At 45.4% G+C, this 12,916-nt stretch overlaps 2 protein-coding genes across 6 annotated transcripts; one reads left to right on the top strand and one right to left on the bottom strand.

Annotated features, from left to right (window-relative positions):
- Positions 1-7,207: 7,207 nt before the first annotated feature.
- On the top strand, positions 7,208-10,468 carry LOC123152093 (probable protein S-acyltransferase 7). 5 transcript variants are annotated; one of them, XM_044571705.1, is made up of 6 exons: positions 7,208-7,366; positions 7,508-7,719; positions 8,286-8,468; positions 8,786-9,091; positions 9,384-9,617; positions 9,704-10,468. In XM_044571705.1, the coding sequence occupies exons 2-6, from the start codon at positions 7,606-7,608 to the stop codon at positions 10,145-10,147; spliced, it is 1,281 nt and encodes a 426-aa protein (XP_044427640.1). In that variant the 5' UTR covers positions 7,208-7,366; positions 7,508-7,605; the 3' UTR covers positions 10,148-10,468. The 5 variants fall into 5 exon arrangements, with proteins under 5 accessions (XP_044427640.1, XP_044427638.1, XP_044427639.1 ...); XM_044571703.1 differs by having other exon boundaries at positions 7,215-7,366; positions 7,460-7,719; XM_044571704.1 differs by having other exon boundaries at positions 7,221-7,366; positions 7,504-7,719.
- Positions 10,469-11,060: 592 nt separating this feature from the next.
- Positions 11,061-12,548, bottom strand: LOC123152095 (spermidine synthase 1). Its single transcript, XM_044571708.1, has 2 exons — positions 11,619-12,548; positions 11,061-11,515 (listed from the first exon to the last, which is right to left on the bottom strand). The coding sequence occupies exons 1-2, from the start codon at positions 12,395-12,397 to the stop codon at positions 11,320-11,322; spliced, it is 975 nt and encodes a 324-aa protein (XP_044427643.1). The 5' UTR covers positions 12,398-12,548; the 3' UTR covers positions 11,061-11,319.
- Between the last annotated feature and the right edge of the window lie 368 nt (positions 12,549-12,916).

Below are 12,916 nucleotides of genomic sequence, written 5' to 3'. Positions count from 1 at the left end.
CTTCGGCTCCTCGTTGGGTTCGACACTCTTACTTATCGGAAGGACTACGATAGATCCCCTATACTTGTGGGTCATAAGTGGCTCTTCTCCGAACCGACCTAACCCCCACAGGGGATTTCGAGCGATCTCGCCGGAGCGAATCACACCTGCAGTGGTGGATGTTACACATCGAGGTCAAGAGGATCCTAGAGCAGTGGAGAAAAAATTTGGGGTCGGGATTGAAGTCTGATTACCAATTGTAACACCCCAGTTCAGATCCGGCGATTTCGAGTAGGCAGGAGAAAGGGGATCAGGGTAGGTGAGGGAGGCGTGCAGAGGAAGAAGAGGGTGGGGGATAAATAGAGAGAGAGAGAGAGATGAGAAATGATTCATGTTTCAACGGCCTGTGTCTGACTTACAACTCGGGTCCATAAGTACCCAGCACCCACACACGACCAACTGGCCCTCACGCTGGTACACGACCAACTGGCCAACACACACCTAGACACTGACCCTGAGGTCCACTCGCCAGTCACACGGTATGCTCTGGCTAATTGGTGTGACACGTAGGTGAAGTACTCGATAACGAGGAAGCTCCTAAACATCCTCTCGGGCACCGGGGATTCAAGTGGCTGTGACAACAACGACAACCGTGGCAAGCAGCGTTCGCGCAATGACTATTTTGACGAGAGCAAGCGGACGAGGGAAAAATGAGGGCTAGGGTTTGTATACGCATTCGTGGATGGTCTTATAGACGGCCAGCGGGTGTCGGATGGGCGGCACGTGGCCAGGTGCCATGGATGTCCGCCACGGCTGCCTCTGCCTCCCACTGTAACGGGAGGTGGGATGGGCCGCCTTGCACTGTGCAACAAGGTCCAAGTGCACAGTAGTAGTTAGGCCTTTTTTCCTTTTTCTTTTTCGGTTTTCTTTCATAGTCTCTATTTTCTATCTTTCTAAGCTATCAAATGAATTTTTATTCAACATGAAACTTGTCACATAGATATTATTCATTATTTTGGAGAGGCCCACAAAGTTTCAAGTCAATTGGAAATACATAAACATTTGTTTATTTGGAAATGGTTATTTTTGTTGCTGTGGGACCACTTTATATTTTACTAGGGATTAATTGGTGAGTCTAATGATGTTGGTTTAAACATGACAAATGTCAGGGGAATTTATATAATAATGCAAACAATTTAGTTTTTTAGTTTGAAGAAATAATAATTTGACTTGCAATTCGAATTTGAATTTGACTTTTATTTTTATCGAGTGGCAATTTGGCCTAGCAAACACGGTGACATGGCATCATTAGGTTGGAATTACTATAGCATGATTATAGGGGTGTTACACCGAAGGGCCAACTCGTTGAGATTGAGATGCCATGATTTAGGCAGTGGCTATGTCAAGTATATCTCGGTGTGTCCGGTTGGATGTATATCGGTTGGACCGAGATTGACTTTAGGGTTTTGGACATAGACGAATGTTAGAGTGTGATTGAAGATTTTGAGCAATATCTCTTAGTAGTTGAGCAGTTAGACCATGATCAAAACCGCATCCCATTTTAATAGTATTGGCTTTCCTATGGAATCAATGCGATCTTGGATCACTAAACCAAAAGTGTAGAGTCTTAAACATTTGCCAACACATGTCCTTTGCATTTTGAGGGGTCCACATCCACATCCCATGTTTGCCTAAATTTAACTCTTCCTGGAATGTACTCAAGGAAAACATTATCCGATCAACATGTATGTTGACATGAATTACCAAAACCATCGAGTGAATGTGCTTTCAAATAGCAACATGACCTGCTTCCTTTGCTCGACTAACAAAAACCGCTAGAAGATATGCCACAATGTTGAAAAGAATAGGTGAAAGAGGGTATCCCTTTCGTGTTTGGAATAGTGACCAATGTCACTCTTTACATTGTCACCCACGTTGCCCTCTATTACAAATGAGTCAATCCGTTAATACTATTTTGTTGGGAAGCCTTTCACGTGCATACATTGTTGCAAGAATGACCATTTCACTTTGCCATTGGCCTTTTCTAAATCCACTTTGAAGATAACTCCATATAGTTTCTTCAAGTGTAGCTTATGGATCATTTCATGTAAGACAACAACCCCCTCCAGGATGTGTCGCCTTGGCATGAATGCTATCTGCATTGGTTTCATCACTTTGTGAGCAATCGTCATTGGTAGATTTATCATTCTTATGCTTCTTTCCATCACGTTCATCATCTTTCTCCACACCTTTGTCCTGCTTGTTACCATTTTCATGTCCCCCTCATTCTCCTTGTTAGAAATACTAGAGTGATGTGGTGGCGGCAGGGGAGCACCCTCGACCTCAAAAGTAACAACATAGCATTTTCCTTCAAACTACCAATATGTATACTTTGGGATCTAATTAGCCTTGATAACACCAACAAGAGAGTGAAATATTCTATAGTGTCTAGAAAAGGGCATAGCAACCTTAAAAATATTGCCAATGAAAGATCCAGTGCTGCAGAGCGCCCTGTAGTCATTAGATAGGTTGGGTGGCTACTTCATGCATGGTCATGTGCAACAAACCCATGTCGTTTTACTTCATTCCCAAACCAAACATACCTTCAGTTACCTTACATCAGGTGTCTCTAATAAGGTGTTAGGTCATCTTCAATGCCAACCCTTAAGAGGCACATATACATCCGGACCGAGTTGTTTGGACGTAGTTTACCATCCAACACAAACCAGTATTTGTCCGCAGAGGCATCCGCTTTTATGAGGTCCCACAAGCCACAGGAAAACTAGGGGAGGTTTGCGGGTATCTTGACCTCCTCCACATAGGTCTCTAACACCCTGGGGCCACTTTTCTTCCACTCTAGCCCTACTCCCCCCTTACTCTGCACCCGCACCCTCCTCATCCGACACCGCCGTTGTACCTCTCCGGTGGCCTCCCAGGCATTGTCGGATGTCCGAAGCCCGCTCCCACGCGCCTACCCACCTTGGACTACGTCATCGTCCACCCAAGATTCATTTGCAGTCAGGTATGCTCCGCTTCCCTTTCGATGCCTTCCACGGTGAACACCATGCCCGGCAGGTGTCCATTCAAATGCCATTGAGCTTTTTTTACCTTCTTGTTATTTTCTAGAGTAAGCACGATGGCGGGGTACTCGGTGATGAAGGATGAGTTGGTGTGCAGTGCGTGGAAGGTCGTATCTACGGACTTTGTAGGCATGGGGCAAGGGGGCTCGGCAATTTGGCAAACATGCATGCTTCGTTTCACGAGCAAAAGCACTTCATGCATACGACTTGCACATGATCCCTGAACGTGATGTGAAGTCACTAGCCCAACAATGGTACACCATCTCCAACTCCGTCATGAAGTTTTGTGGTGCGATTTCATAAGTCGAGAGAAGGTGACCACTGGGCTCGCAAACCATTGAGATTGTAATGTTTTATTCTTTTTGCTCTTCATGTTGATTAATTCATTAATTCACTCAATGTTGCAACTTGATAATCATCATGTTGTATAGCCCAGACATGTTGATGCGATGTACCATAGGACCTGGGGCAGGCCATTTAAATTCGTACATTTGATGAAGCTCAAGGGGCACAGTGTGTGGGACAAAATGTGCAGATTATGACTCGAGTATCGTTGAATTCGAAAAACTTGTTGAACATCTCGAATGTAATATATACATTTGGACTTGGAATATGTACATGTTATTCATGGATGAACTATGCTATTTTCTATAATTATTTTGAATGTTCCAGGCTGTAGGAAAAAAAGAGGGGATGTTTCGGTGAAAGGGTTGGATGGTTGGCTCTTCTATCCGTGTCCACGGACAAGTCCGGACTAGTTCATGGGCAAATAGTGTGTCCTTTTCGAGGGTGGTGTTGAAGATGCCCTTATGTACTAGTATGGTTGTAGATTCATTGATTCTAGGACTGAGTTATGTACCACCATGTCAAACTCGTCTATATTGACGTGGCATCGTAAGGGAAACAAAGAGGATGAAGGTGTCATTAGTGTAGAGATGTTGCTGCTTGGGTTGGTAGGGGTGATGGTCAACTTGAGCAGCAACAGAGGAGCCCATGAGTGAGGGAGGTGGCCAGTGCTGACTCCTTGGAGGTTGGGAGAGAGCGTAAGAGCATCTCTAGCAGGTGTGCTATCCCGCCACCAGTCCATATATTTGCGGGTGGGATAGCGTATCTGGCCTTTTTCGGGCCAGAACAGGTCCGCCAAATTTGCAGCGACCCATAATCATTATATGGGCGGCCCACAAACCGCCCCCTTTAGTCGGTATATGTATGTGGAGGGGACGATATAGGGTTCCCATCTCGCATCTAGATTCGTCGTGTTCCTTCCCCTCTGCTGCCTTCCTCTTCTTTTCTGCCACAGTTTTCGCATAGCTTCGGCGAGCAATGTCAGAAGGCCGCGGAGGAGGCGTTGGACGATGGGGCCGCCGCTTGTCGCCGCCATGCAAGCGCGACCGGCACAATGCAGAGGCCAACAGGTCTAGCGGTCACACCGTCGAGTCGTGGCGCCGTGAGCAGGCTCGCAACCGCAGAGCCCTCTACCGCAGCGGTAGGAGCCGTGGGTAGCGCCGCTTCAACGAGTTGTACAGCACGCTCTGGCCATCGATGAAGGCTCTTCGCGAGGTGGAGGTGGCACGATTCACCGCGAAGGAGGCGCTGGACGCCGGCGAAGAGGGCGCTGTTGCACGCGCAGTACGAGCTTGTCTACACCATCTACAAATCCTCCTGCGAGTACCACCTCGATGTGAAGTCGTGAGCCGTCACCGCCCTCCGTCATTTAGGATTTAGTTTGTTTAAATGTGTGTGTGATGAACTACGGTGAGGTCCGGACTATTTAAATGTAGCAGTAACATGTTTTATCTTAAGTTTTTAAATTTGCAAGTCCATTTGCGATATATGCTCTGCGCCGGGCATAAAGTGCCCGCAAAATCGATTTAGGGCGAGCATAAATCGATTTTGTGGGCTGATATTATAGTGGCTTTGCTAGACATGCTCTAAAGGCGACCAATTGCTTGAGCTTTGCCTGATGGGGGACCGAGGCTCGGCATCACAGTAGGAGTAGGCGCCAACAATGGCACAGTCTCGGGAGGATGTTTTGGCGGTGTCGTGCGGTCGGAAAGGACGGTGACAAGTTCAGTGGGGTCGAAGAGGGCTCGACAACTAGCGGTGTGGTTGGAGGGGGCAATGGTGGCAAATCGCGGTAGCTGGAGGGGGTGGTTGGAGATGAAAGTTTCATCCCACTCAATTTCAAGGAATTTGGAGGAAGAAGTTTTTTTTGGTTTGACCCAAAAACTTTTAGGGAATTAAAGAGCACTTGAGGTTGGACTAGATAAATCTAATTCCCAAAACTATAGGTTTTTGGAACTTATATTTTCTGGATGAGTTAGAGTTGAGCTAAAAGATCAGAGGCGAAAAGTTGAGAGGAGTAAAATGTATCTATTGACAAAATTGTATTAAAACACCGCTACGTGCTTACCAAACATGGAATTTTTCTACTTATTTTACATAATAATAATAATAATAATAATAATAATAATAATAATAATAATAATAATAATAATAATAATAAGAAGAAGAAGAAGAAGAAGAAGAAGAAGAAGAAGAAGAAGAAGTTGTAGGACATCACGAACATGACAACCTTTCCACCCTTGAACAAAACGACTGTGACCCCTAATTTTAGTTGTAATGCTATATCTACATGTAATACAATAGTTTGGTACTTACATGCTCATTGTCCCCCTCTCTTTTTTTTGCGGGTAAGAAACTTGTATTACTCATTGTCTCCTCTGTTTTTTTTGCGGAAAGGACCAAATCTATTATGAAAGTTCATCAAAATTACAAAGCATCTTAAACATAATAAAAATTATATCAAGATTCCAAGACCACCGAATGACCACTACTACCGCCAAGACAAACTGTCGATGTCATCGTTCCCCTACCGGAGCCGACTTGGCCTTCTCAATGACAACTGAGAAGTCTTGGCCCCTCAACCTTAGCGTATTTGGTTGTACTCCTTCCAAGTGATTTTCTCTTTTTGATTGAATTTGTGCAAAAGATTAAGTTCTCAATTGGTTCATTTATTTACAATATTAATAATATTTCTGCTTAATCTCATGCAAGCTATGCATCGACCAGATGTCAGATGTGTGTGCCCAAGTAGCCAGTAACCATGCCACTAGCAAGAAAGAGCACTTGGACTAATGTCACTTTTGACCGCAAGAATTTGAATTAAAGTGGGAAAAGGTGAAGTTATATACTGGTATTTTCGAACGAAAAACAAACTTTTTTAGATGAATGAAAAACAAACTCGACTACAACCAAAAACAAATTTTGGCGATTTGTCAAATCGAAAGACTCGGGAGCTATTTTAGCGATTTGTAATAATTTTTCCTAAAAAGGAATAGTAATGAAAAAAAAGACTCGAAAGCTATTTTGGTGATTTGTCAAATCGAATTGGATTGGGATACGTGTGCCAATGTTTACCAAAGCTTCCACATGGATGCCCTTTTTCATTGAAGATGCAGTGTCTCAGGAAGGCCAACAAGTTTGCAGTTTTTTTCTAGCTTATCTTCCCTGATTTTTCATTCTTTTTTTCCTTTTTTTTTCTTTTCAGGTAAGTTTTCTTTTTTGCTCTCTTGCAATCATTCAAATTAATATTTATCAAAAAAGTGGAAATATGGCAATTTACAAATTCATGATCGGTCGTGGAGCAAAAGAACCAGTCATAAACGATCAGATAAAAGAGAAAACAAAGACAGAACATCAGACGTATTTCTTTCAGATTATTCTTATTGGTTTAATATCCTTACCTTCAACTTTCAGCAGGGACATGTTTCCATCAAATGATTATTTCTAATTCAATACAACCGAAGTCGCTCACATATGCATATATGCACTCATCTCTATGAATACACATCATATTTCTATAAGCATCTCGGGGACTTTGCCGACACATTATTTTAAGATTGACAAAGCCACTACAAACGTCTTGTAGTCAACAGAAACATCTACTCCCACTGAATAAACATCGCTGAACATCCTGAAATAAGGAATCCAACCATCTGATCTAGACTCACTTCGCTCCTATCAAATGTTTTACCCTGCCTTAGGACGTCTAGTAGTAGGATATTTAAATACGGGAACATGAACGGAGGCTATTTGTAAGATTGAAACAATGCCAGGGTGTTAGTTTGTAAAAGAGATACCACTACAGTCTACAGTCTCTTCGGACTGAAACTTTTCCACTCTTCTTCTCAGCGAGCAAGCACTCGCCTTCTTGGGATCCCAAGGTGACATCACCACGCGCCCCCATCCTCTCGCCCCCCTTGATTCCCGGGAAGCTTCCTGTCGCCGTCGACCCTCCTTCCCAGGTGCGGACTCGCCGTCTCCCGCTGTTTCGTTTTATCCGGGCATCTCCCCTTCTCGTGCTGGGATCCGTGAGAACCGCCTGCTTGTTCTTGCAGCCGGTGTAGCTTTCATTTCGCTTGATTTCTGAAGTTGCGACTAGTCAGACTTGGCTTAGGGTTTCTCAAGATTCTGGGGCTGGCGGGTGCAACGGCCAGCGGGGGTGCTTTGGTGAACGGAACAGGGAGCGTCTGGGTTGAGGTGGATGGAGGGGAGGATGCAGGGGAAGGTGCAGCAGCTGTCCGACTCCAACCGTCGGATCATGGAGGCCGATGCGGCGCCGCCGCGGCGCGTGTACCAGGCGTGGAAAGGGAGCAATGTGAGGATTTCTTGCCCTTTATTCTGGGTTTGTGATTGTGCAGTAGCACTAACTAGTGGGGCAGGAACTCAGGAATTGCATCGTGTTCTCTTTTTCTTAGCGATTTTAAAAGATGGGGCCATGAGTGGTTGGAGCCGTAATGGCGTCTGAGCACCTGCTCTGATGTACGGGAATTGTGGATTTAAGGTTTGAACCATATTATTTTAGGACTTTGGGTTGATTTATAGTGTGTGATTCAGTATTGTGGTGGCTGTTCATTACTTAGCTGTACATTTCATGAGCCCTCTCATTTCGAAAAACAAACTCATATTGCTTTTATCTCAATGTACCGACAGTTTTTTATCGAAAAAATGCACCGACAGTTTGTTTCCTTCAACTGTTGAACATATTCTGGAGTTTATCCACATCTGTACAACTTCACTGTGATTAGAAATGCACTGGACGGGCTTAATAGTGGGAAACGGCGGTTTATCGTAACTTCATTGTCTTATATTCTTAAGTTTTAAATTCAATAGCATTTATGGTACTATCTTCATCTTAAGGGTGTTCTTTATATGTCCCTGCAGATATTTTTTCTTGGAGGGAGACTTATTTTTGGGCCTGATGTGAGGTCACTCATAGCCACAGTATGTTTAATTGTCATCCCAGTGATCATCTTTGCTGCCGTTGTTTCTCCACAGCTTGCCCATGGGTACCAAAATCAAATTGGAGGTTGGGTGGCATCTGTATCTATCATCTTTACAGCATATGTAAGTTAACGAGATGTGCATCCAGTTAGCTGTGTGCACATTCATGCCTTTCTCTATTCTGTTTTGGAAATTTTGTAGCCATCCCTTCGGCCTTGCAAATGCATCATATGGATCATCAATACCTTATCTCACAAATCTGTTTTAAGAACTGAAATGCTTTGTGTTGGCTTCTACCATGTCAAGTTATGCCACAGTTGCTTAGCAGAGAATGTAACCATTTGTGTTTTTATGTATTGAACCAGAGGTGCTGTCGTGTCCGCAATTTTGTAACTGTAGCTTGACAAGATTACTAATCAATTTTTGTTTCTGTTATGCAGATTCTCGTTCTTCTGCTTCTCACGTCTGGACGTGATCCTGGAATTGTTCCGCGTAATTCTCATCCTCCGGAACCAGAAGACATTGGTGAATCCTCCAACTTATCAGATTGGCCAGGTGGTCAACATGGCTCAGCTGGTTTACCACTCACCAAGGACGTTATTGTCAATGGTGTTTTAGTTAAGGTCAAATATTGCCATACATGTATGCTTTATCGTCCACCAAGGTGCTCCCATTGCTCAATCTGCAATAACTGTGTCGAACGTTTTGATCACCACTGTCCTTGGGTAGGGCAGTGTATTGGAAAGGTATGCATTATTTTTGTGTTAGCAAGATCATCAATCACATAAGGATTTCTATTAGAAAAAAAAATGAGTAATTACTTTCTGTTGAGGGTTTTACTTCTGTAAGATTTTCTGGATTGCTGAGGCAGCAGTAGTCATGCTAAGTCTAAATTATGTTAAAGAAATTGGACAAAAAGAAGAATGGGGACACATGTAATTAAATATATGCTTTCTCTTAATGTTGAAGGGGACATATGTGCACCATAATAAACAATTACCATACATGTTACTCATTTTGGATTTTCCTTTCCTGCAGAGAAACTACCGCTTCTTCCTTATGTTTGTATCTTCAGCAACTGTGCTATGCATATACGTGTTCACATTCTGCTGGGTCAACATCGGGAAAATAATGGACACCCATGAGTGCACATTTGGTAGAGCTATCTTGAAGTCGCCCATCTCCGCCATTCTCATGTTATACACATTCGTTGCTGTGTGGTTTGTCGGAGGATTGACCTCATTCCACCTCTACTTGATTTCCACCAATCAGGTCAGGTTTTTGTCCAGTAGATGTAGTAACAGTTGGTTGTCTTTGCAGTTTATGTGCAATGCTAATCCAAGGAATAATTATTGCAGACTACTTATGAGAACTTCCGGTACCGCTACGATAGGAGAAGCAATCCTTACAACCGTGGGCTGGTCCAAAATTTCATCGAGATCCTATGCTCAAGGATTCCCAGCTCCAGAAACAATTTCAGGGCTAAAGCTAACGAGGATTCTGCAGCCTTCGCCTCAACACTTAGCATGGGGTGGGTCCTAAGCCCGCCGAAGATGAGCGTGGACCTTGAGATGGGCACGAAGAGGCAAGCTGTGGGTGCAGAAGACATGGAGGACTTACACAGCCAGATTGGCAGTTCTATGGGGCTTGAGCGATGCGGCACAGAACCCCCACATTTTGTCGGTCGAAAGGGTTGCTCTGAAATTGCATCTGACATCGAGACGTTTGCAGAAGAGTTTGGCATGGACAACAAGTTCACTGAGAGGAAAAAGACTGTGCGGCATACAAATGATAATCCTTAAGGCACTTACCTCACAAACCCTCTATCCCTAGCTCAGAGCGGCATAGCTCAGAAAGAAAAAAAGAAAGTAGGGCAAATGGTAGAACAGATTCGCTATTTTGGCTTAATCTAGGTGTTATTTGTAGATCAACTGATTAGCAATATAGGCATGATGGAACACGAATTGATGGACCAGATGGTTTCACTGGATCCATCTTGGTTTAGAATGGGTTGTACTGCTAGTGATATGGACTGTACCTGTTAATTCATATGTTGTAGGTTGCGTACGTTTGTGTGTGCCACAGTTATCACATTTACTTGAGTTGTACTGTAACTTATACTACCTCTGTTGGACTGCAAAAACGTCTTATATTATGAACGGAGGGAGTAACAATTAAGCTGCCTAGTGGATTCATCAAATATCGAATGTTCGCTTCGTTTGCTAACATCTTGGAGCAAAGAGAGTACAAAATGTAATTTCAGGTTGTTCATGATATGTTAGGAAATGCTTCTCCCCACCCCACCCCAGCCCCAACAGCCATGTTGCTACGTTAAACATGCACTCCTATAGCACTCTTATTTATGTTTTTTTATGTAAAGTAGTTGGGGATATCCTATTAAGACATCACACAAGCATATATAATTAACAAAGTCTTCCTCTGATTCAAAAATCCAACCGTGTTGTGTCCACAAGGCAGGGTCTGATTCCAAAAATGTAACCAATTTAATCATTCAGTGCGGTGTTGAACTGTGAAATGTACCTAGTAATGCTTGGTGTTGTTTTTACTAAATTCTGTGTGACGTTCCCCAGGGACGTTTTGCCAGCGAACCCCCATGAATCACACGATCTCCATCCAATGGATGGCAGTTTTTGCAAACAAAAAAAAAACGCTTGAAGGAAGGAACTGACATTTTGATACAGAGGAAGCATAAGATAAGATAAGAAAACTGCAGGGCAAAAAACTAAATTCAGAAGGTTCTCATACCACCAGGTAACCAGGAAATACAACCTGAGACATACAGCAGACAGAATCACAGGTACCAATAATTTCCATGTGGGCTTATTGCAAGTTAATAAAAAAAGGGGGGGCTTTTCCTCTGTCTACGCTCAGACAGATTGCTCCCAGTGTTGAAATTGAAACCAAACCAGTTATTCTAGTTGGCCTTGGTTCCAGTGACCATCTTCATGAGAATCTAGTTAGCCTTGGCCTCAATGACCCTCCTCGCAAATGATGGCAAACAAAACGATGCAGTGTGGAACTCAGAATTGTAGAACTTGAGCGGCCCCTTGGATTTTGTGGAGTATTCGTCCTCTTCAATGCTGAAGACAGGGTGCTGGAAATCAACACTAGGCCCCTCCGTGGAGCAGAGCATGAAACCTATCACTCCGCTGCAACAACAACCAAGAATCATAAGCTGAATCATAAACTCGGTGGCTAAAGAAAGGAAAACCGACTTCGGTCACATAGACAGGAAGGATCAGTGGTGCGTACCTTGGGTATGTGGGCACCGTAGTCCATGCGTAGTTCACCGAGCCTTTGAAAACCTGGCGACAGTTGGTGACGATGTCCTCTATGATGTGCATGTGCAGCCATATGCTCTCCGCCTGGGTGCAGACGACCCCGCCCGGACGCAGAGCCCTGGAGACGGACTCAAAGAACGGCTTCTCGAACAGCTCCTGGGCAGGGCCTACTGGGTCGGAGGAATCGACGATAACCGCATCGTAGGTGCCCTCTGGAGCATTCTTCAGGAAGGCGACGCCGTCGCCGATGTGCAGGGAGACGCGAGGGTCCTCGAACCCGAGGGCCAGATGAGGGAAGAACTGCTTGGACACATCGACCACCATCTTGTCGATCTCGCAGATGTCGATCTGCTCCACCGAGGAGTGCCGCGAGACCTCACGCAGAACGCCGCCGTCCCCGCCCCCGATGACCAGGACCTTCTTGGGGTCTTTGATTGAGCAGAGAGGGAGGTGGGTGATCATCTCCTGGTAGGCGCACTCGTCCCTCTCGGTCACCTGGATCACCCCATCCAGGACGAGCACCTTCCCGTAGGTGGAGGACTGGAAAACCAGCACGTCTTGGTAGTCCGACTTGCCTTGGAACAGGACCTTCTCCACCTTGAGCGAGTGCGCCTCGCCGGGCCACATGGGGCTGATCTCGGAGAACCATCCGGGGATGACGGCGGAGATCCCCGCCTGCTCCCCGGCTCCGTCCGCCGCCGCAGCGCCCTCGTTCTCCCGCGCCCTCTTCGCCGCCGTCTCGGCCTCCATCCCAAAAGCCTAGAGCGCGACGACGGCGAGACGAGCTCGGCGGCTTGGGTGGATTTCGTCGGCGACGGCGGCTAGGTGTAAGCTTGGAGGGATGTCAGCCGCGGCCTTGAGGTTTTATTCCTTGGGGATGTGTGGGCGGCGGCTTTAGGGTTTTCGCTTTTGCCTCCGCGTGAAAAGCACCCGGCTGATATTCTGGGGGCGTGTCAACGTGGGACCACCCACTGCTTTCCGTCCCAAACACGGCCCAGGGCATGCCGCGTGCCGGACCCGGCCCGTTTAGCCCGTGTCAGGTTCATGGCGGGCCGTGCCGGCGCTCACGGGCCAGCCTGGTTAGCCCGGCCCATTTGGCCAGCTATATTCTTAGGGTATCTTCAAGTCGGATACGTAAGTCTTTTGCAACTATTTGGACCGTGTATCCCTTAAAAAAAATTGTTTGGACCGTGTTGTCCGGATCACGGAAGCCATCCAACGTCGACCTGTATCGGTTCGCGGGGCGATCTGGATGCGATTTCTCTCGCA

This window comes from Triticum aestivum, chromosome 7A (genome assembly GCF_018294505.1).
Source record: "Triticum aestivum cultivar Chinese Spring chromosome 7A, IWGSC CS RefSeq v2.1, whole genome shotgun sequence".
NCBI lineage: Eukaryota > Viridiplantae > Streptophyta > Magnoliopsida > Poales > Poaceae > Triticum > Triticum aestivum.
The sequence above is the reverse complement of the archived record's forward strand: the minus strand, read 5'-3'. Positions and strand labels throughout refer to the sequence as shown.